Source organism: Fragaria vesca, linkage group LG6 (assembly GCF_000184155.1).
Source record: "Fragaria vesca subsp. vesca linkage group LG6, FraVesHawaii_1.0, whole genome shotgun sequence".
In the NCBI taxonomy this organism is placed as follows: Eukaryota; Viridiplantae; Streptophyta; class Magnoliopsida; order Rosales; family Rosaceae; genus Fragaria; species Fragaria vesca.
Genome location: NC_020496.1, coordinates 14,097,524 through 14,120,336, shown reverse-complemented (window position 1 = coordinate 14,120,336; position 22,813 = coordinate 14,097,524). Strand labels below are relative to the sequence as shown.

At 36.7% G+C, this 22,813-nt stretch overlaps 3 protein-coding genes and 1 non-coding gene across 4 annotated transcripts; 2 read left to right on the top strand and 2 right to left on the bottom strand.

Annotated features, from left to right (window-relative positions):
- Positions 1-695: 695 nt before the first annotated feature.
- Positions 696-5,447, bottom strand: LOC101296977 (ubiquitin carboxyl-terminal hydrolase 24-like). Its single transcript, XM_004303029.1, has 7 exons — positions 5,273-5,447; positions 4,240-4,917; positions 3,888-4,072; positions 3,223-3,470; positions 2,600-2,745; positions 2,036-2,212; positions 696-1,197 (listed from the first exon to the last, which is right to left on the bottom strand). Exons 1-7 carry the CDS (start codon positions 5,285-5,287, stop codon positions 1,012-1,014), a joined length of 1,635 nt encoding a protein of 544 aa, XP_004303077.1. The 5' UTR covers positions 5,288-5,447; the 3' UTR covers positions 696-1,011.
- An 8,662-nt stretch (positions 5,448-14,109) lies between these two features.
- LOC101307422 (GDSL esterase/lipase At5g45950-like) lies at positions 14,110-15,867 on the bottom strand. The gene is given in 6 exon segments (XM_004305353.1): positions 14,110-14,300; positions 14,393-14,639; positions 14,728-14,801; positions 14,804-14,960; positions 15,084-15,214; positions 15,660-15,867. Coding segments are annotated over 6 exon segments (1,008 nt in total).
- A 1,260-nt stretch (positions 15,868-17,127) lies between these two features.
- On the top strand, positions 17,128-17,200 carry TRNAE-CUC. Its single transcript has one exon. It is a non-coding gene; the product is annotated as a tRNA-Glu (tRNA).
- A 191-nt stretch (positions 17,201-17,391) lies between these two features.
- Positions 17,392-21,726, top strand: LOC101307140. The gene is made up of 15 exons (XM_004305352.1): positions 17,392-17,500; positions 17,725-17,791; positions 17,902-17,995; positions 18,082-18,159; positions 18,259-18,327; positions 18,798-18,869; positions 19,319-19,400; positions 19,473-19,522; positions 19,649-19,861; positions 19,934-20,004; positions 20,096-20,165; positions 20,410-20,475; positions 20,691-20,843; positions 21,306-21,436; positions 21,621-21,726. Exons 1-15 carry the CDS (start codon positions 17,392-17,394, stop codon positions 21,724-21,726), a joined length of 1,431 nt encoding a protein of 476 aa, XP_004305400.1.
- The last annotated feature ends 1,087 nt before the right edge of the window (positions 21,727-22,813 follow it).

Below are 22,813 nucleotides of genomic sequence, written 5' to 3'. Positions count from 1 at the left end.
TCCGACTCCCAATCACCAATACAAGTTTACAAATTCACAAGTTAGCTAGTACAACTGTAGAAGTACAGTAGCTATTAAACATAGATAGCTAGTTATTCGATAAAACATGTCATGATAAAGATGCAGTACTTGACAATATAATCTTCAAGATCAAACTAAAGTTGATAAAGATGCAGTACTTGACATTATGATCTGTTAGATCAAACTAAAACTGATACGGATACAAAAAAAAACAGACAACCCAAATAAATTGTGGAGAAGAATTAGGGTTAGGGGAGAATATGTGTTTTCGACGATTTTAGGGTAGAAGACGTTAGAAAGAATACTTCTAACGCGATTTTTTTTTTAATAATAGATGTATGTTTTAGTCATTTAACTTACATATTACATCTCAAAATAAACATAAAATAATAGAGATGTGTATTAAGAGATTAGGAGTGTGTATTTAAAATTTCTCTTCTTATTCACTTCTTATGTTAGAAACACTGGAGACTATTTTTTTTATTAATAATATTCAAATATATACATAATAATACGACGTAAATAACCAAATCAAAATATTACATATTAATTATTCGGTTCACTTGTATCTTAATACGTAAAAAAATTTTCAATCAATCACACAGGCTATATCAATCAGACGGGGAATAGCCATAAAGAACAATCTATTAAAGATTAAGAGATAATTGTATCCCATGACAGCATTGGGATTTGGTAAAGATATAATTGCAGAGCAGCAGCATCTTTTCATATATTACATCACCACACCTGAAAAAAACAAAATTGCTGTACTGAACCATGAAGGTTCTGGAGTATTGTTACAATCATTTTCTAGCCACATGGGGAAGGGAAAGGGTATTCACCGCAAACCATACAGGATCCCAAGTGGTGACTTAATCAACTGCATAAATTACACCGATGATAGTAATGAGAAGTTTCTGTAGAAGGAAAGGTTATAACCTCCCATAAAATAAGTTCAGTCCTGCAAAAGTACTAATCCCAATTGTCCTTCTACAACTGCTTGTAGATAAGGACATATGCCTGGTCATGCAGCACTTTTTTGGTCCCAATTGCTGCGACAGATGAATCATCAAACCGGAGCCACTGACCATTATAGAGAGCATCGGTTGTATAATGCCCCTTGAAGGGGTCTCTCCCGTGATGAGTAATTGTCGCAACAAGTTTGTATTTTCGTCCCTATAGAAGCAAAGGTGCAAAAACAAAATTTATAATCCATCTGACTCTTACAGAAAACATACTGAAACATCATGGATTCAAATAAAAAAAAATTAAAAACTTGAAAAATAAAAATAAGGTGCAAATTGAACTTCACAATATCACTCAGTTTGGTACGAACATAACACGAGTGGATTTGCGACTTAAAAATCCACCACTCAAAGAAACCAGTAAAGACAAGACAGATGTAACAACTACACTTCAGCAGTGATCAAGTTGAGAAAAAATAGCAAAAAAGGAGCAGTTGTAAAACTCTGAAGAAACCCCCAAGAAACAAACACTCTCCCAAAGATTACCCTCCCTCACATTGGCTTCCATCCAAGAAAAAAAAAATATATATGGCCATCATAACAGATATTCCCAACACCATTCCCTCTTTCTCCCGGCACAAAATTTAGTCTTTTGACATTCCAAGGATAATGTAAAACCTGTGATTCCAACTATCGATTTCTAATTTGTTTTATTGTTTCACAATTTCTTACCCCAAAGGCAAAAGAAATTTCTTATCTAAACTATTACCACAACCCACTTTTATCAATGCATAAATAAGATATACCATCTCAACCCATATTACCTTACCATTAATTAAATAAATGAAAATATGCTTATTACATCTTCCTTTACACTTTCATCTCACATACCCTATATTCTATCTCCCCATCCATCAGATGAGCATCAATGTTTATAACTACATAAAATAATGCACATAGGGGCAGAAATGACAAGTACAATAGTGCAGAAAGGGTGAACAAACTTGTAAGGAGAATAATTTAGAATATTAAACATTAAAGAGCATCACCTCAGAAGTTGGAGAAACAAGTAATTCACGAGCAATCCCCAATTCAAGTGGAAAGTACACAGGCTTATGCAACTTGGTGCTTCCTTGACTTCCATAACCAAAACGCATCAAGTGCAATATCATTATCTTTGAAAGCTTTAGTATCTTTATTGATTTACTTGCACTCACAATACCAGCCTGGAAATAATCAATAATCAAAACAATTTAACACTATTATATAACCTATGATTTGTACCCAAACACAAACATCAGGTTAACAACAATAATATGTCAAAGTTGTTAAAAACCTTGTGCCAAATATATTGGTGTTTGGGTTAAATTAACTCATAATTCAAATAATCATATGTTGGGAAGAGTATTCCCCGGAAGATTAAAGCAACCATGCATCTTTAAAGTGGATACATCATAAAATCAAGGGCAACCCCTAAACTTGAAAGATGAAACCAAGGGAGGAAACACATAAAAACAAAAAAAAACAAAAAACAAAAAACAACCATAAAACACAAGATGCCACAATTGGAACACATTAAGGAAGCATCAGAGAGAGAGAGAGGAGGTATATACCTTGCCCGCAGCTGATGTTCGATATCCCTCGAGAGTTTCTGGAGCAGAAAACAGCTTAAGCGCATCTTCAATTGTTCGAACAGCATCAGGATAAATATCAAGGTGAAGCAATAAATATGGTTGTACAGTAGCAGAAGCTTTATTTCCTGCTTAAGAAAAAACATTAAAAAAAAATTAAGTCTCTTGATTCATAATGGCATCAAAACTGCAAGGTCATTCAGCATACATGACCGAAAATAGACAAAAATGCACAAGCAAACATTTTGTTGTTTCTCCATGTTTACTTCAACCAGCTATATGTCAAGTCTTTAGTGCATGTGAAGATAATGAGAATCTGATAATCAAACATAAGAGTACTGAACAGAAATAAAATGACAACCTCACAATTCACATTCCATCAATCCACCTCAATGAGTGTAATGTAAATGCTACATAAAGACAGCTTATAAAAACATGCAGATTGAATTTAAAGATAGGCTGGTGCTATTGACACACCCTATAGGCTTATTTTTGTTTTTCAGAATACAGTTGTGCACAGCTCGAAATCAAAATCACATATTTCTAATAGCTGTCAACAAAGACTTAAAACTGAACTAGCAGCAGAAAGAATGAAAATCCCACACCTTTTGCCTTCACCACACTTCTTAATTGTCCTCCAAAAATATCACTCAATTCTGACGGGACAAAACTCTGTGTTCTAGTTACTGCAGATGTATTCTTTGGGCCAACCGTCTCCCATTCATCTTCTTCTGCAGAAGATACAATAGATGATTTGCTACCATTTAAGAATGAGCATTGTCCTTCAAGCTTAAGTAACTCATCATGCATCCGATCCATAATGAAGCTAAGAAACTCCTGAGCGTCTTCTTGTCTGACAAAGAACAACAGTTTCATCAGGAGATGTTAAAAATAGCTAGTAATTACAGGCATGACAGCCATATATAAGTGGATATTTATGTATAGAAGACTCTGGTAAGTGGGTAAGACGGGCAAGATTAAAACTTTGGTAATTTACTCTCTATATCTCAGTCCAATACATTTCACATTAAAACAAAGAAGTTCTGCAAGGAAAAAGAAAGGTAGCAGGTTCTTAGAAAAAAAACAACTCAATCATGTTAGAAGGTGACACTATTTATATAACCTTAAGACACTTTCAAGCACAGGAATTATCAATCAAGCTTCATAAAGCCCAAAAAGGTGATCATTGAAAAATTTTATGACAACTAGCATAAGGTAAAAAAAAACAATAAAGAGGAAAGAAAGAAAAATCAACGGATAGAACACAAACCTTGGCCTGCCTGATATGGTACTTGGTACATCTGGAGTAAAAGCTTTAAGAACACCTTCAAACATGGCAGGGCTAAAAGGCCTACCAGTCTCAACAACACTTGTATCTTTATTCTTTGCACTTGAACTAGGCATGTTGAATTCAGAGACAAACTCGGCAAATGCACACAATGTGGGATAGCCAATCTAACAAGTTCCAAATGAAATGAGCAAGATATTAGTTAAGTGCTTAACCAGTAAACGAACAAGGCGTAGGCAAGGTCGCTAGAAATGTGGGACAGGATAGTAGTTCTAACATAGATCATATGAACATATAGATCATGGGAGGGGGGGGGGGGGGGGGGGGGGGAAACCTTGGGGATGTTGCGAGTTCTTAATTCGTGAACAAGTTGAACAAATGGAGAACAGGATAGGAGAGCCTGCAGAGTTGCATTAAGAAAGCAGAGATTTCCTGAGTTGATTAAACCACGAGGCAACAAACTTGTACAGACTGTGGCAGGCCCATTCAGTGACTTTTGGAGTTCACCCTTTGAATTGGAAACCGATAGATAACCAACACTACCATTCTGCTCTTTGCTCTGCAATTCCAAACTCGAAAATTGATTTGTGAGACCACCTTCATTATGTGATAGATGTGATGAAGATAAATCAACATCATCCGCCGTAATCTCTTTCACGCCATTACTATGAGTAGAACTCTGACTGTAATGGTCAGCACACCCATTCTGTGTCGGAAGTGCTACTGATCCTACTAAATTACCATCTACTGTTTCTGCAGTCTTCACTCCATTGCGCGTATTATTTTCATTTACAGACTCCAATTTGCTGGGTACTTTCAAACAACTTTGTGGTCTACATGATTCACGATTCAACTCGACTAATGCTTTATCCGTAACAAAATTTATCGAACCAAACTGCAATACATTTGTTTCCAATGGCTTTTCATCCTTCACTGGTGAAGGCTTCCCCAGTGATTGGTTTAGAAGCAACGACTTCGTCTCATCTTCAGAGAAAGAACCGAATAAAAATAGCTGCAACAAATGAAATAAACACAAAACTTAGCAAATTTAAAGCATAACAAAACGTAAAATTCCACAACCAAAACAACATTAGTATTACAGAAATCACATAACCAATATCAACCCGGCAAAACATCGAAACATAATTCCACTAAATTATTACTCAAAATCTAATTTAGATCCTATTGAGCTAAAAAAAAAATAGACATATCTCCCAATAAACAAAATTAAGGCACTTTCTCATTCTTCGAGCAAATTACAGTCACAATATAAGAAATTTCCAATCTTTTCTAATCCAGAAAGTTCACATAGTCAATAAAAACACAATCTTGAAATGAAACCAATATAAAGGGAAGAACTTGCGGACCTTAGAATCAGTCATTTTGAGCAGAGAACCCAGAAACGCGTGAATAGGAAGAAGAAAAGGTAATAAGGGAATGAGGTATGTGAAAGAAGTCAGAACCGGAAGCAAGAATTAGGGTTTTGTGAGGCCCTGAAGGAAAGGGGTCGATTGAAGACATGAAAAGAGAGTCGAGTGAGAGATTGTGGAAGGGAGAGAGCATTTGAGGAAGGAACCCTCTCTTTCACCCACACGAACCTCTGAGACAAGCCCTAGCATCGACCGCCTGAGAAGAAATAGAGAGGAAAAGAAAAGGAGTTGGCTATGTTTATGGGTTGGTGTAGTATTAGGTTTTCCTCTGTTAATAAGCACACCCAATTTATTTTTTATTCCAAAGTTAAAATAAAAACATTTTTTGTATTTTATATTAACATTGTCTAAGATAAACATCCTATAAAAAAAAACAAATGATAAATAAACCTATTTTAGTGAAAATCCTTAAGTTGATCACTAGTTGAGGACTTTTCGGTTTATGGTTTAGAAAACCTATTTTATCACATCTTGACATCTCATCCGTTTAGTGAGAATCCTTAAGTTGATGAATAGTTGAGGACTTTTCGGTTTATGGTTTAGAAAACCTATTTTTCGATCACATCTTGACATCTCATCCGTTCAGTTTTTAAATCTATATAAGTACGTAGATCAGTCATACAAATTTTTACTTAAATCGGTGATCATTAAGATAACAAATTAGATCAAATTAATGGACGAACCAAATCTGTCAAACATGAACTGTTCAAGTTTATAATTAGTGAATCACACTTATGAATGTCTTAACGATTTTCAATATGGCTGCAAATATATAGAAATAATCTCCTCATAAATACCTATAAACCAAACAGTTAAGATGTAGATATAAAATCGAAAAGTGGGATAAGCCGAAAAGTGCTCAACTTAAGGGTCTTTTCTAACATGTTTATATTGTTTGTGTTAATTGTCACACCCCAATTTTCGAAGGATAAATTTTTAAAAATTTGGGCATGATAAATCTTAAAATCTTATTATCCCAAAACCTGCTCAACAGCTTCCAAGCTAAAAATAAATACTGAAAATGTAAATGTCAATAAACTCAACAACTGAGTTAAACATTATATCTTCTTAATTATATCAACTTCAAAAGTCTAGTAATAATAACGTTGCTCACAAGAGCTTAAAAACAAATTAACAAAATATACAAAAATTGCACATTGTCTAAAACCCAGCTCCTAAGCCACCGCCTCAACCCTGTTGATTATCACCTGCAGGTCTAACCCCTACACCAAAAATTGGTGCACCGGGTTGTAAACAACAAACCTGGTAATTATATCAACTTTAATTACATCAACTTCAAAAGTCTAGTAATAATAACGTCGCTTACAAGAGCTTAAAAACAAAAACAAAATAACAAAATATACAAAAATTGCACATTGTCTAAAACCCAGCTCCTAAGCCACCGCCTCAACTCTGCTGATTATCACATGCAGGTCTAACCCCTACACCAAAAATTGGTGCACCGGGTTGTAAACAACAAACTTGGTAAGCTAAAAAGCCCGTATGAGTAACTCTCAAAATATATCTCAACCCAACATCACACAAAATAAAACCGGAAATTCCTACTTAGAACTTAGTTCATGAATTGTCTCACCAATAAAAATTCAAAGAAAGTAATTAAGAAAACATAACAATTCACAAAACAATCAATCATAAGAGAATCCTACAAATAATGATAGTTCAGGAATTCCACTAAAAATCACACAAATAAGAATTAAAGAATCTCCTGCATTAAGCATAGTTCAGGAGATATTCAAAACAAGTTAAATGACAACAATTAAGAACAAAGTTAAAACCACATTTTCAACACTTTTACAAATAACATGTATCAATGAGTCCCAGATATTAATAAATATCTCTCATGACCTACAACAACAATTTATGTACCCATGTGTCCCAGATACCATAAGTATCTCCCATGACCTACACCGACAAACGGACTAGAGCTCTATTCCTAACCGTAACCAATCACCCGGCCAAAGGCTTGGAACCCAGTTTGACTGTCTAATATCAAATCACAAAATAATAATAGCATCATAACCGTAACCAATCACCCGATTAAAGGCTTGGAACCCGGTTTGACTATCTACACAACATTTCACATAAGGGTAGAATTATCATTACCGTAACCAATCACCCGATTAAAGGCTTAGAACCCGGTTTGACTATCTAAACCAAAGATCACAATATAATAAAATCAACATCAACAACCCAATAGCACATCATAAAATTATATCCTTCCACATAGATATATTTATATGCATAAGACATAGTTATTCCCACAAGAATAACCTATCAAGAACCAAAACTATTATAATTTCTTAAACCTTAAAAATAATCATTTAATAGGAAAACTTGTTTTATCTTACCTATGAGCCGTTGGCGATCAAGCTTATATATTTTAAAACAACCAAAAAAAAGTTTTTAAATTAAAAACATCAAAATCATCATCGTAATTCATCATCATTTTATCATCATAAACTTTATCATCATCACCATCATCATAAATATCATTATCAACAACACAATAATTATCATAATCATTTTATCATCATCACCATCATCATCATAATAATCATTATCATAAACACAATAATTATCATAATCATCATCACAATTCCCTAAATAATTGGTTCCAAGTGAACCTTAATAAGATGTTACTCACCTAAATATTCCCACTGCATCTTCATAAAAAAACACAACCAAAAAAGTCAAGCCAATCACACCTCACAATCACCTAAAATTACACAAATAATAACCTTAGTAACCAAGTACTATAGGATATCAAACACTCTTAAACTAAACCTTATTCCAAGGAATGACAATCTTCTAAGGTCATCCAATTTAACAACCCAAAACTAAAATCCGAAGGTTTGCCCAAAGAGGGCAACTCTTCTTCAAGACCTCCCAAGGTCCTCGATCACCCAAAACTACACCTCCTGCAACTGCCAAAAACGGCTCCTACATTTCAAATCACAAACTCAACAACCTCACACAAGCCTAAGCTTAAACTTAAAGTCCTAACATGCAAACCTTACACCAAACCTAGAATTTCCACATATCAACAAGCTCACAACAGCAAGAGCTAGCTAACCACCGAAACCTAGAGCTAGGAACCTTGCCGGACGCGCTGCCATGCGCCGCCACAAGCGGCGGAGAGTGGGCCCCACGTGTCACCCCAAAACTTCAGAATTTAGGCAAACTCAAAACACCAAACTTGTAGATTAAAGTATGGTGAGCAACTTTAATACCTGGAGGTTCAACCAGTTCGGTCGGAATCGGCCGGAAAAAGCCCCGAAACACCAACCCGAATTCAAAAACCAAACCTGCAAATCTGAAGCCCAAACTTGATTTCAGGTCACCAAAGAGGTCTAAACATCTCTAGAAGAGAGAGGAGAGCAAGACTCACCTAAAACTGGCCGGAATCGTCGTCGAAATCGCCGGCTTTCCGGCGAAACAGTAGCAGCTCCGCCATTTCGTGGCAGCTTCCAGGCGGCGATACGGCAGGCGGCACTGCTCCAGAAATGGAGAGGGGATCCGTGAGGACCGAATGGGACTGACGGCGTCCAATTTGGTTGCCGGATGGAGGAGAACCGAGCTGGAGAAGAGAGGGTGCGTGGGAGCCCGGGAGAGAGGAGAGAGAGAGTGTGGTTTCTGATTTTAGGGTTTCCAAAATAACCCACACACATTTTTCTACTTATACACTTTCCAAACCCGGAAACTAACTTCCTCTGACCATAACTTCCTTATACGAAGTCCGTTTTACGCGTGTCATATGTCTACGAACTCGTATCGCCATGCTCTACAACTTCCGTGAAGGAAGTTTTATGAGAAACCCAATGAATAAAAAGTCAACCAAAAAGTCAACCGAATAAAAATAAATAGAAACTAGTATCTAAAATTCCGGGATATTACATTAATTGTCATTGAGTCGTGTCTTAGTTGATTAAGTAGCCTAACTGAAAACGTTGAAGCTATGAATTCAAAATGTGTATAGTATTAACAGGGCCGACCCTGTGTCCGTGGAGGCTCAAGGCAGAAAATATGTCGAGGCCCTCAAAATAAACGCTAGAAAAAAAAACTGATTGTTTATTGTTGTTAAAAGGACGACTTGAAATCCCTAAAACACAACAATGAAACAAATTCATTATTCATTGTTCATTGTTCTACAAAGTACAAACATATTAATAGCTCACAAGTCACAATTCTCAAAGTTTTTTTTAAAAAATTGCGATCTCATAATTACATGCTCCAAACAAAATAAAGTAGGAATGTTATACTTCTTAATTTCATCACAAACATATGGAGAAGGAAAACAAAACAAATTGAAGTGAGAAGGCTATGCAATGAATTGAGAATGAAAAAAATATATATTTGAAGTGAGAAAGATCCTTGACCAAAAACAAAAGAAGTGAGAAAGATAGACCTAGAGAGATAATCACACTCCTTCTTCTTCTAATTTTTTTTTTAAATTACAAGCCTACATTAAAAAAAATTAAATAAATTGAGGCCCCCTAGAAATTGTGGCCCTAGGCTTGGGTCTGCCTGGTCTTGCCTCAAGGCCGGCCTTGAGTATTAATAAAACCAACCAGAAAATGAAATACCACATACACCAACCTCAAAAAACATATGCACACATGCTTACAACATTGGTACATAACTATTCTTAAACATAAAACTCCAAAGGTGTGCCCTAGCCCAAACCTCTACCTCAAAGTACATATATGTTGAAAGCACCACGACCGTCGCTACAGTACCCCAAGTTACAAGAAACATAAGCAACACCACTTGACACCACCACTAGAGCATCGTTAACGAGCCTTCAACATACAAAGGCTCGAATGAAATGCAACTAGATCCCTCAACATATAAAAGTCGCCAACTGAAAACCCTCATTGCTGCCACATTAAAAGATTCGGAGCACATATCTAAACTCGTACCGCACCACAATCACTATTCTTTTAATCAGTGTCACGACCTCACATGCCTTAACACTGCATTAAGCTAGAACCTAGCGCATGCGAGCACCATTATCAACCTCTAAGCCAAAAACAAACCTAACTAAAAAATGATTGTGGTTTGGGAATTAGGAGTATTATTAATGTTGGTGGAGTCTACAACGGTCTAGGGAATGTATGGAGGTTTTTATTAAAGGGGTTTACCCCAGACCTGTAAAACTCAGTTCTAAAGCATATGTTTAACTAAAATATTCCCATATTAAAATACTTCAAGGCTTTCCTGATTTCCCTTTAGAAATCTGGACTCCAACGATGATTGGAGTAGTTATACACTACTTGATTTACATCAAGTGGTATCAGAGCCACTTCATATATGTGACTTTGCGAATCTATGGTTGTTGGGCGAGGAGGTACTGCACAAGGAGGCAACAACAGCTCCAAGACCAACCAAGTAGCTACTGGTAACATGGCGACAAAGGAGGATCTAGAAATCTTGTAGTAGCAACAAAGGCAACTACAAGATTAGATTATGCAGTTGTGTACGAGGTAAGAGCAGTCAGGATTAGAGAGAGATCAGCCTAACCCTGACCTCTACTTCATACCTCATAGTGCATATTTGTTGAAAGCACCATGACCGTCACTACCACCCTAGTCACAAGGAACACAAGCAACACCATTTGACACCACCACTAGAGCACTGTTAACAAGCCTTTAGCATACAAAGGCTCGAACGAAATGTAACTAGATCCCTCAGCATATCAAAGTCGCCAACTGAAAACCCCCATTGTTGCCGCATTTAAAGATTCATAACTTATATCCAAACTCGTACCGCACCACAATCACTATCCTGCATTAAGCTAGAACCTAACGTATGTGAGCACCAATATCAACCTTTAAGCCAAAAACAAACCTAACTAAAAAATGGACAAGAAAACTTGTTATTGTCGAAAAGCCCTGCCCTGCCCGGTTGATGCAATCATTGGTAGTTATTTGTTTTGTTTTAATGTCTTAACTAAATGTGTTTAGAGATTCTAAGAGGCATTGTCTGCTAGTTGTCTAGGAATTCATTGTGATTTGGGAGTTAGGAGTATTATTAATGTTGGTGGAGTCTCTAGAAGGGTCTAGGGAATGTATGAAGATTTTTATAAAGGGGTTTACCCGAGACCTGTAAAACTCAATTCTGAAGCATATGTTTGACCAAGTGTTCCCATTTTAAAATACTTCAAGGCTTTCGTGATTTCCCTTTAGAAATCTAGGCTCCAACGGTGATTGGAGTAGTTATACACTATTTGATTTACATCAAGTGGTATCAGAGCCACTTGACTTTGTGTATCTATGGTTGCTGGGCGAGGAGGTACTGCACAAGGAGGCAACAACAACTCCGAGACCAACCAAGTAGCTACTGGTAACATGGCAACACAAGATGATCTAGAAATATTGCAACAACAACAAAGGCAACTACAAGATTAGATTATGTAGTTGTGTACGAGGCAAGAGCAGTCAAGATTTTTCAATCCTCCAGAACAAAATTTAGAAAGGCAAAGAGGTACGTACCTAGATGAACGTATACCAGCAAATGAACATGAGAAACCGACAAGCCTTTGAAAGGTATCAACAACCACTAGAATCTGATTCTTCAGATAAAGATGAAGCTAGCTAGAAACTTTCGAATAGAACATAGGCTAGCTAAGTGGGATACCCTAAGCTAAAGCGGAGATTTTTTATTTTTCTGGTGAGGAATAGCCGGAGGAGGTCTTGGACTAGTTGAAAGAAATAGAAAGGGTCTTTGAATACTTGGAGATTCTAGAGCACAAAAAGGTCAAGGCTGTAGCTGTCAAATTGAAGGGGTATGCTTCTTCTTGGTGGGATCAAGTTTAGATGACAAGGATTCAGTCTGGAGAAGAGAAAATCCCGAATTAAATTAACGAAGATGCAGAAGCTTATTCGAGGTCAGTTCCTTCCCTTGAACTATTATGGAATCTTGTTCCAATAGTATCAATCCATCTAGCAAGATAATTGATCTATTCAGAAATATACCAATGACTTCTATAAGACGAGAACTTGAGTACAGCTGCTGGAAACAAAGGAACAAGTCACTCATCGCTATCTAATGGGATTAAGGCCGAGTATCAGAAATTTGGTTGAGCTATAATCTCTGGTCATTGGCAACAGCTGTGCAACTAGCCATGAAGGTTGAAACCCAACAAAAACCAGCTAGCTACCCAAAGCAGATAACTAGAAGCCAAACTAGCTGAAGGAAATGCAAAGCTGAAACTTGAAGCTCCCAACTTTTAGAACAATAGAGAAGCTTCAAATTTTCAAGGTGGTCAAGTTCGTGGACATGACATGGAGAATGATGCAACTGGTAGTAGCAGCATAACCTCTCAATTCGTAGGAGGGAAGGTGGTATGTTACAAATGTGGACTGAAGGGCCATAAGTCCTCTGAATGTAAGAGGCAATCAATTCAATCAACCTTCTTGTTGGTGAGAATGAAGAGGTTAACAATGAAAATAGGCAATTTCGTGAAAGCCTTCTGGAAACACAGAAGAAAAAGTCACATATGAAGACTGGGGTCTTCCCAATCTATTGTACATCACACCATGTTCACTCCAAAAGTCCCTGAAGGTGATTGGCGGGGTTTAGGGTGCATAACAACATCTTTAAGACAGTGTTATTCTCATGGTAGACTTTGCAATGTTATTATTGATTGGGGAAGCTGCGAAGATCTAGTATCCAAGGAAATGGTGGAGAAACTAAAGCTTAATGTCAAACCTCATCCATGGCCATACCGTATAACTTGGCTCAAGAAAGGAGGAGAAGTAAAGGTAATAGAACAATGTCTTGTTCATTTTTCAATTGGAAAGAGTTATTCTGAATGTCTTGTGTGATGTGGTAGATATGGAAGCATGTCATATCTTATTAGGAAGGCCGTGGCAGTTTGATAACAATATTGTCCACCATGGTGAAACGAATGTATATGCCTTTTACAGAATGGAGCCAAGGTAATCCTAGCTCCGATTCGAGATGAACACTTTCATGAATCCAACAAGAAAGTCACAAACACATGCTTGACAACTTGGCAGTTCATAGATGAAGTTGAGGAGAATGGGGTTGACTATAATATGCTAGTCAATGAAAGAAAAGACAAGTTGTTGGAAGACATAAGCCTGAAAGTTCAAGAGACAAATGCTGAGTATCCACATGGAGACAATGCTTATGAGGTTGATTTACCAAATCAACTGGGTATCAACTTTCCATTCAGTGGTTCAAATTTATATCCTCACAACATCAGAGGTATGAAGGAAGCTTTGTTAAGCCGTAAAACGAGTTTATTTGAGGAAGGAGGGAATGATGCAGTAATTATCAGTCATTGGTAGTTGTTTATTTTGTTTTAATTAATGTCTTAACTAAATGTGTTGAGAGTCTAGAATGTATTGTCTACTAGTTGTCTAGGCATTTATTGTGATATGAGTATTAGGAGTATTATTAATGTTGGTGGAGTCACTAGAAATGAAGGTTTTTATAAAGGGGTTTACCCAAGACCTGTAAAATTCAATTCTGAAGCATACATTTGACTCAATTCTGATTTCCCTTTAGAAATCTAGACTCCAACAGTGATTGGAGTAGTTATACACTACTTGATTTACATCACCGACCCTAAAAATTGAGGAAATTGGTCGTGTCCCGGGCTGGCCTTGCCCATACTTGATCTTGAATGAATTACTTCAAAATAAATTAGAGGTCGACTTTGATGCATAAATTTACGAGTCATGTGATTCGATACATAAAGCACTTAGTTAATGCAACCAAATTCCCTAGATAAAGAGTATTTCTTCATGACTTTGCAAAGCTTTCTCTGCAATGATTTTGTACATTTTCTCTGTTGGATGAACAGCATCCCAGAATACACACTTTGACGGATCAATACATGTTTTTAACCCTCTGCATGATTCTCCAAATTCTATAGTTCCAGTCCCACAACACCCTTTTGAAGTTTCACTTAGACCTGCCCAAGAAAAAAAAAATTATAAGTTTTTCTCATGTGCATCAGTGCATGATCAATTTTAATTCATAAAAGAAACAGAGGAGTTCACCTACCATATAACTCTGGGTTGTTCATGGCACTTTCAACAATACTATAAGCATCAACAAACGCAATCTTCATTCCAGATGTTTTGGTTATGTTCTCCAATTTCTTTTGTATCTTGGAATTAAAAGAGGATGAAACTTTGTTTAAACTTTCTACACATTTGGTCTCGCCCATTAGCGTTTTGACAAGTGGCATACACCCTAATGGTGGGACCCCAACAAGAGCCAACCTTGTGCCTCCTAGCCTATGCACTGCCTGCAACAAAGTTGAACAGATTCATATACTTATGGTTGTATGATTCTGTGACAAATTACAAGCATATGTTTCAAAACAATATACCAACCTGAATGGAATGAGCCATGCAAGAGACCAGGTAATTTTGAAAATGTTCCACAGTGAATTGCTTGGAGCGAGTTGTTCCAGGTAGTAGTTTTGGATAAAGTCATTTGTGCCCATACTCATAACAAATACAGCATTTTTGATGGTATCTTCAGCAGTCTGCTTGCCCACCGATCTTGTCAAGTTCAATTTGTAATGCATAAAACTCTTTATCTGTCTAGGAAGAGGTAGTACATTCTGCTTAAACAGCAAGAAAAAGAAAAATATATTAGCTGAATATATGAATGTATTAGCTACTTGAATATTAGTACTCTCTTCCTATGTTCCCTATCGGTTTGGATTACTACTTGAAGAGTTTACCGAAAAATTAGCAGTGAGGTCATCATAACCCGAAGCAGCTGATGCAAAACTAACACCATGAAGAAGATCTGCAGCTTTTAAATTTGGGTCAAGAAATGCTGGAATTGATTTTGTACACCCAACTGCTTCCGCTGGTCATCAACAAAGGTACACATAGTAGCTCAATGTTAGATCTGTTACACAACCACTCGAAGTCAAAAGGCAAAAGCTTGATAATGAGCTAACTGTATACTAAAAAATATTTCATGCATGAGTTTTTATACAGAAGTTGCTTCTACATGATCAAAGTACTACTGAGTTTCAATTAAAACAGAAAAACTAGCTTTCTGATGAAGTAGAACAGGCCTAACGTGACAGATCAATATCGACCCTCTTGTTATTGCCAGGTTCAACATGCAGCATGGCAGCAGTGGAAAAAATGCAGACACAAAAAAACACAAAGTGGTAAATGGTATTAAACTGATCTAAAACTCAACTTTATATCAAAAGAGTTGATATATATATATTCAATGAAATCTGTGGCAAGTCTGCCATTACTGAACCTTCCAGTTGGGCGGCCATTGAAGAAGTCTTTGCCATAAGGAAAAAAATTCCCTTTCATGGTGGTGTGCAGAACATTGTTATTGCCAGGATCGACACTGGAGTCTCCGAATATTAAGATACATGTCACATTGATTCGAGCAGCGTCTTTCCTCATTTCAGCAGAACCCAAAGCTCCAGAGAGCAAAGCTAACAAAGCAAGTATTTTCATACTAATCATCGCCGTCATCTTCACATCTGCCATAGTTTGAATCATGAGAAAGTTGATGAAGGAACTGCTAGATAAGTCTTATATGTTGTGTGTCTGTTGAATTGCACTTGGCTCATCACCTCTTCTTTAATAGGCTGATGATAGGGAAGGAGAATTGATGCTCAAAAAGCTTCATTAAATCCTGTGGCCAAAGTGATTAATGCTGGTACAAGATTTCCCACATTCTAAGATTGTGACAACCAATAGGGCCCTATAGCCTTTAGGCAATCATCTCTGCTGAACTAACTTCTCTGCTAAACTGACTTTGAGATATAGTATGTGTGATCATTAACTGGGGATATCGAAGTAGGTCTCTTCAAACCGAAAACTTAGATATTCAAGATTTAATCAATGATATGGAAGTAGGTCTCTTTAAATCGAAAACTTAGATATTCAAGATTTGAAACGACCTTGTTCTTCGCTCGTGTCAATTTTTTCTTGTTATTGATCAACTAACTTCGGATGCATTCATGATTATCAGTAGAGCCATATACAAACTGGTGAAACTACTCAAATGGTCAAACATCATTGATGGCCTATTTCCTAGTAGCTCTAGGACCAGAGAATCTATAACTACAACTAGCTAGTAGTAGTAGTGTAGTACTAGTAGTAGAAGATAGAGTAATGTGGATTTCGGTAGGTGGAAAGTACTATTGCTGTAATTGCTGAGACAGAATTAGTAGCTCCTTTAAGTTTTCTGTAAATGCTTATTACCAGATCCATGAAACTGGGTATTCAATAGCTTGAAAATTGAGACCTAAGAATGATATAAAGATCTGGCATGCATTTAAGTCTAGGTAACATGCATTCTCAAATGCAGAGGTGGTGATGATGTCCTTGGCTCGATCATTTTCTGTTATACAAAGTTCGAAATAATTCAGTTTCAAGTTTCAACTACTTCCAGTGTCATGAATCATAAAACTAATCAAGGTTCTTCTGCTTCCAGTTGCAGTTGTAGATCACAAGAACGTAGAGAAGCCAATTCTACCTAACTTGAACTAGGAGCCTGCAGGAGGAAGCTAGCAAATTCTGTAAGGACTTCATCAGTCCAATGCGGATTAAGGAGGAACATTTGCATTTAGTTAAATATACGGGTTAAATCTTAGAAGATCACAGCTATGCCTGGCAATTTCCAAGCAGAACTTTAATAACCAAATTTCATAAGTTTGGTGGCAATTTCCCTAAACCCTAATTCGAATATATACCTAATGCTTATATAAAATAAATATTTAATTTCGTAACAATGCTAACAAATCCGTTGTAGTCTAGTTGGTCAGGATATTCGGCTCTCACCCGAAAGACCCGGGTTCAAGTCCCGGCAACGGAATTCGTTTTTTTTTCCTGCTTATTCTCACTCTTATATAAAAGTCACAAACCGACGTCGTATAAAAGTCATAAAACGACGTCGTATCTGCTGCCTGGATTATTGGCGGGAACAAAACCCCCAATTCTTAGCTCCTCTTCTCTCTCTGTCAGAAATCAAATTTAGGGCTTCCAATTTTCCTTGGGATCCAAATGATGGAAAACCCTAGCAGTAAGAGAACCACCGCCGGAGCCGTAGAAGAGAACATCTTGGCCATCCTCGACTCCACCGAAGCCGACGACACTCACTACGCCAACGACGACAGTAAACCCTAATCCCCTTTTTTCGATCTCGTTTGCTTATTTTTACTGTTTTTGATCGCCGAGTAAACTCTAAGGATAAATAACAGTTACTAATTTAAATTATTAGTAGTGACTTGGTTGATGAAAGATGAAATCTTGATTTCAATTCTGTAGTGCTCGGATTGCAGTGTTGTGTTTTGTAAATGTTATACATTTATTTGATTATTTATGAAAATTTATGAACAGGAACTGCTTTCCTCGATGCCGTTCGTGTTGCTTCGCTTGTACCCGAAAATGGAGCTCCACCTACCTAGTAGGCATTACCTTTTGTTGAATATTATTAGTATTTTTTTTTTCGTGCAAAGAATTTGATAGTGTCTATGTTCCGGTGGATTTATGTTTGGTGTCGATTTTGTTGGACAGTAAATGGTTTGAGTCAATCTTCGCTATCTTGAGGATTGGGAAATCTCTGGAGCTGACTATGGCAAGTTTTAAGCTGTTGAATGAGTTGGATAAGGTGATGAGTTGCTACAAGTTGATTTTTGATTTGTATAAGTTGATGGTGTGAAGTTCTCAGAAATTACTTTGGCTTTCCTTTTTTAGCATTTCCCTCGGGTGCATTTGTCTGCTGTTGATGAAATGAAATCGTCCAGTAAACTCGCATTAATCGTGCAGAATGAGGTATTAAAGGTTTTAATGGACTCATGCATGTACATTCTGCCATGTTTGTTTGACTGACTCGTGTGCTATCATTATTGGTTTCCAATTTGTTCTTGCTAGGCTTGGTCACCATTTGCTTTTTGCGAGAGGGAAGCTGCTAATAACCCTGGGGGATCAGTTGACTCCTTTGTAAGTTAGACTTGACGTGGACCTGTAGTTTATCTTATTTTGAAGTTCATGGACCTGTAGTATGGTCTCTGTAACATTTTTTTTTTTTTTTTCATATCTTAGTTTGTACTTATGGGTACTCATATGTATGTGCAGAAATTGCTTGTCTTGTTTACTTTGATGAGAACTTTTCATCTGTACTTTGTTTGTAGTTTGAAACTGTCTTTTTCAAGAACCTTTTTGCATAAGGAATCATTCATGTTCAGTTATATCTTGGTCCATATCCTTATTAGGAATTATGTATGAACTTTTACCTTGATGCATAGGTGTACCAGGTTTTCACATCAGTGAGCATCTTATTTCATTTTTATATATTTAATTTTTTTTTTCTTCTATATCTATTGCTGTTGGGAGCTCTAATCCTAATATTGATTCTAATAGTTTACTTATTCCCATTCCACCTTCATTGAGGTGTCTGTTGCCAACTGCAGGGTTTCCAACATCTGATAGAAAACCTTGCTGATGCAACTGCTGAACCAAACTTCCAAGCCTCAGAGACAAAGGTAAGCCGTAAGTTTAATACTTCAATTGCTGGGCTTGATCTTTTAGTTAGGATAAGAGATAGAATAGGTATAAGGTAAGGGAATAGAAGAGAAGAGAAGGACTGGGAATATTTTCAAGTTCAGTATCTTTTCAATGGAGTGTTAATGAAAAAAGCAACTTCTGTAGTTGCTGACACTTTTTTGGAATAATGGGTAATCAAACACTGAGATATCAGTATCTTAATCTTTATACTTCCACATATTTATATTTTGGAAGAATATAGAAGTGGGCAAGAAGAGAAATGATGGCTCTCACTTCTCTCAGTTCTCTGTCTTGATGGTTTGGAGACCAACAGGAGCTTTCATTTAGTTCATGATAATTGATATGTTCTCTGTCTTGTTATTCAGTGCAAAACATAAAGAAAAGTTTCCTCCTTTTTTTGGTATTTCTTGACCTTGTTTCATTGCAGGCCCTAGGAAACATGTTGCTGTTTCAATACCTAGTTAATGTTCTCGAAGGAGATTTTCAACCACGCAACTGTGTATATGCAGGTAATTTTTCTCTTTATGTTAGTTAACTTACGTTTACATTTGTTGAAGGGTGTTGCTCATTGTTGGATGCAGAAACTGCAAACTGGGTCCTTCTGAGAGAGTCTTTGCTCAACATGCTTCTGGTAATTCTCTCTTGACCCATGAATACTGATGACTAGTGAAGACTCAATTTTCTGTCACTGATACACTATATGGTTAATAGAATGTTTATACCATGGTGCTTACTCAAACTTAAATCACTTTTGAAGGTATCACGAAAGATTAACTACAAAAATTTGATGAAGGATGTCATAGCCATTATGTGTAAGCTGTATCAAGCCAATGCTGGATTCACTGATGATCTGATAAGTTCAAAGAAGTCTATGGCACAACCAGCTAAAATATTTGATACGTCTGCTACAATTGCTTTGCTTGAGATAGGAAATAATACCTGCATAGCCATTCAGAAGTTTTTGATAATGGTAAGCAATTTCTCGATGGCTAGTTCGTAGTTTGAATCAGTTTCACCATCGGCACTAATTTGGAATGTTCAGATTATGGAGCTTGACATGTCAAAGAAGACTGCAGATACCCGAGGGTCCACTACAAGAGTAGATGGTGTCAGGTATTTCTTTCTTTTTCTTGATAATGAATTTTTCTGTTTCTTTTGTATCATTCATTAGTTGAAAACCAATGTGCTATTGGGTTTGGTGCAGAACTCCTCTGCTGGAGATAGTTCTGGATGAGCTAACTTACGATGAGGATATCCTTGACTCATTTCTTCAGGTTCATATCTATTTCCATTTTCGGTTTATAGTTTTTTCTGGTTCTAGAGTCATATATAGTCTGAAGCGTATGTTCCAGTCAGTATCTTTGACTGTAAATGGAACATGTTTGATATCCCTTGTAAACTTTAATGGTGAGAGTTATAAATTTTATCACCGTGATTTGGCAAAATCTGATTCATTTTTGACTATTTATGATAAGTTAAACCCTTTTAGTGCCCCTTTTTTTATGAGGTGCATTGCAGGTCTTCAGTGAACCTAAATGGAAGCTTGAGATAATTGTGCAGTATTTGTGGAAATACATTGGTAAGGTGAGCTTTCAAAGCTATAGAAGACCAGTTATTTATCCAAATCAGCCAACAAAAGTCCTTTTGCTTTGTCATGACATGCTTTATCTACGGTGTTACCTTTTCCTGTGTATGTTTTCCAGAATAATATTTATGTCATTGTGGTAGTTGAAATTGTTGAAGTGCACTTTGTCCTGATTGGGATCATCATTTAACTTGTCACATTCTGCATGTTGTAGCCTTCTGTTCGAACTCGTAGATCAAACAATCCTACGGATGATGCATCATTCACTGGAGCATTGAAGTGCTTTTCAAATGCCACCAGCACAAAAACCACCATAAAAAAGATTAGGCCAGAACTAGCTCAGTTGCTTTTAGCACATGGCCTTCAGGTAAATATTCTAGCTATTGTCAGAAGACTTGCTCAGAAAAATATTTGGCTTTCTAGGGTGAGATGTGTCATTTTTTTTTCATTACATTTTTTTATTGTGTATTTATGTGTATATGTCACTATGGTCATAGCAATCAACAGCCTAAATAGGGATTCCTACAAATGGACTGCATGCTTATTCTTAAAATCGTTACATGTGGATTCTTTCTTACTTGATCAGTTGGATACTCTCCTTGAAGATAATATGAGTTGCATTTCACCTAGCTATGCCTCTAGCCTCCTAGCTATGCATAACAAAGGGTAAATATAGATAGCTGTCTACGTAGTGCCTGAGTATTCTTTTTAGAATAAATGTATCCAATTGGCTTTTACAATGAGGCTTACAATGTTAAGTCGCTCACATAGCATGATAGTTGAACCTTTAACAGAATATTGATCAAATCTTTTGTACTTTCTTTATCAGGCTCAGGTGTCCTTACCATTCAAACATGTTGAGGGCACCTTTATTTCCAGTGAAGAAAGAAGTAACAGTTCCCTCATTGAAGTATCTGAGAATATTATTTCTGCATTCAAAAATCTCAGGACTGCAGACAAGTAAGCTCAGAATTAGTATTGAATTGTACTTGCTTGTGCTTGTTTGTTTGTTTTTTTTCAGTGACCTGTTAGTCTGTTACAATTCTTCTACTTTATATCAACTGTAGCTGGGGCCCACTGTTTAGTAACGAACTTCAGTGCTTCTTGTTCTTTTTAACCTTGTATTATTACACTCATGGTTTAGGAATATGGAGATCTTGCCACTTGGAAAAGAAGCACTGTTTGTGGCAGCTACTATCATGTCAGCACATTCAATGCATGCTTCAGGGAAGAATTGGATGATTCTGTAGGTTGGCTTCTTGTACTATTGATGTGATAAGGCAACAAGCTTGTCTTTTCTCTACAGAAACTTTCTTTCCTGATATTCTTGCATTTTAGGAAAAAATTGCGAGTGTTCAAACGGCAGGAATTAAGATTATACCAATGGATGGATGGCTAATGGTCATTGTGTTTTGTAAATGTTCAGTGATGCCCTATATGCGTTAGCTATTCAGGCAGCAGTTGCCTGTAGGATTTTAAAACAGAATGCTCATTTGAAACCTAAGATTTCTCTCTTTTCTATTCTCTTTCATGTTGTTAGAAGACTGAGATGTTCTTCTACCAAAAAAAAAAAAAACTAAATCACTGCAGCCTTGGTTTAGCACAAGAAAAGATAATGCTAAAAATTTCAACATCTCCATCCACAAATTCTCAGAAAACATCATGATCCATATGATACAACTCCAGATTTGATCTCAAAAATCATAAATTAAATTCCACAAGCTTGAATTCCGCTGTATTAATTGCCAAGTTTACATTGAATCAGAGCCAAGCCAACCGTATCACAATTCTTCTACGATACCGTGAGTTCCTGCCATGAGCGTTTACAAAATGAACTTATATGGACTGGAAACCATAGTTTCAATAGAGAGAGGCAGGGGGATAAAGTACTCACTTGGCATTTGTAACTGGTCCATCATTGACCAAATTTACCTATACACACAATGATTCATTATCCTAGTATCAGAAGCTTCTATATAACTATGAGTTGAAAGGGGTGATAATACAGAAAGTTTAGTAAACTCTTACCTTCATGATCTTCAACATTGCTCCAAACTCTTCAAACATTCATAAAATCTTCCATAAAAACCACAATCAGAAACCAAAGCAATGAATACAAAAAAAAAAAAAAAAAAAAAAAACTGACCCCCATAAGGGAAAACAAATTAAAGTAACATATTTTCGATGCAAACACTAGTCTTTCCTTTTCTCCCCATGCTCTCTTCCCTCTTCACACCTATTGTTCAAGCTTTTGCAAAAGATAAAGCCAAGTTTTTCCAAGCTTGAACATTAGGCTTGGTTCTTGGGTCCAAAGCTAGCAACCCCAACTTAAAAATT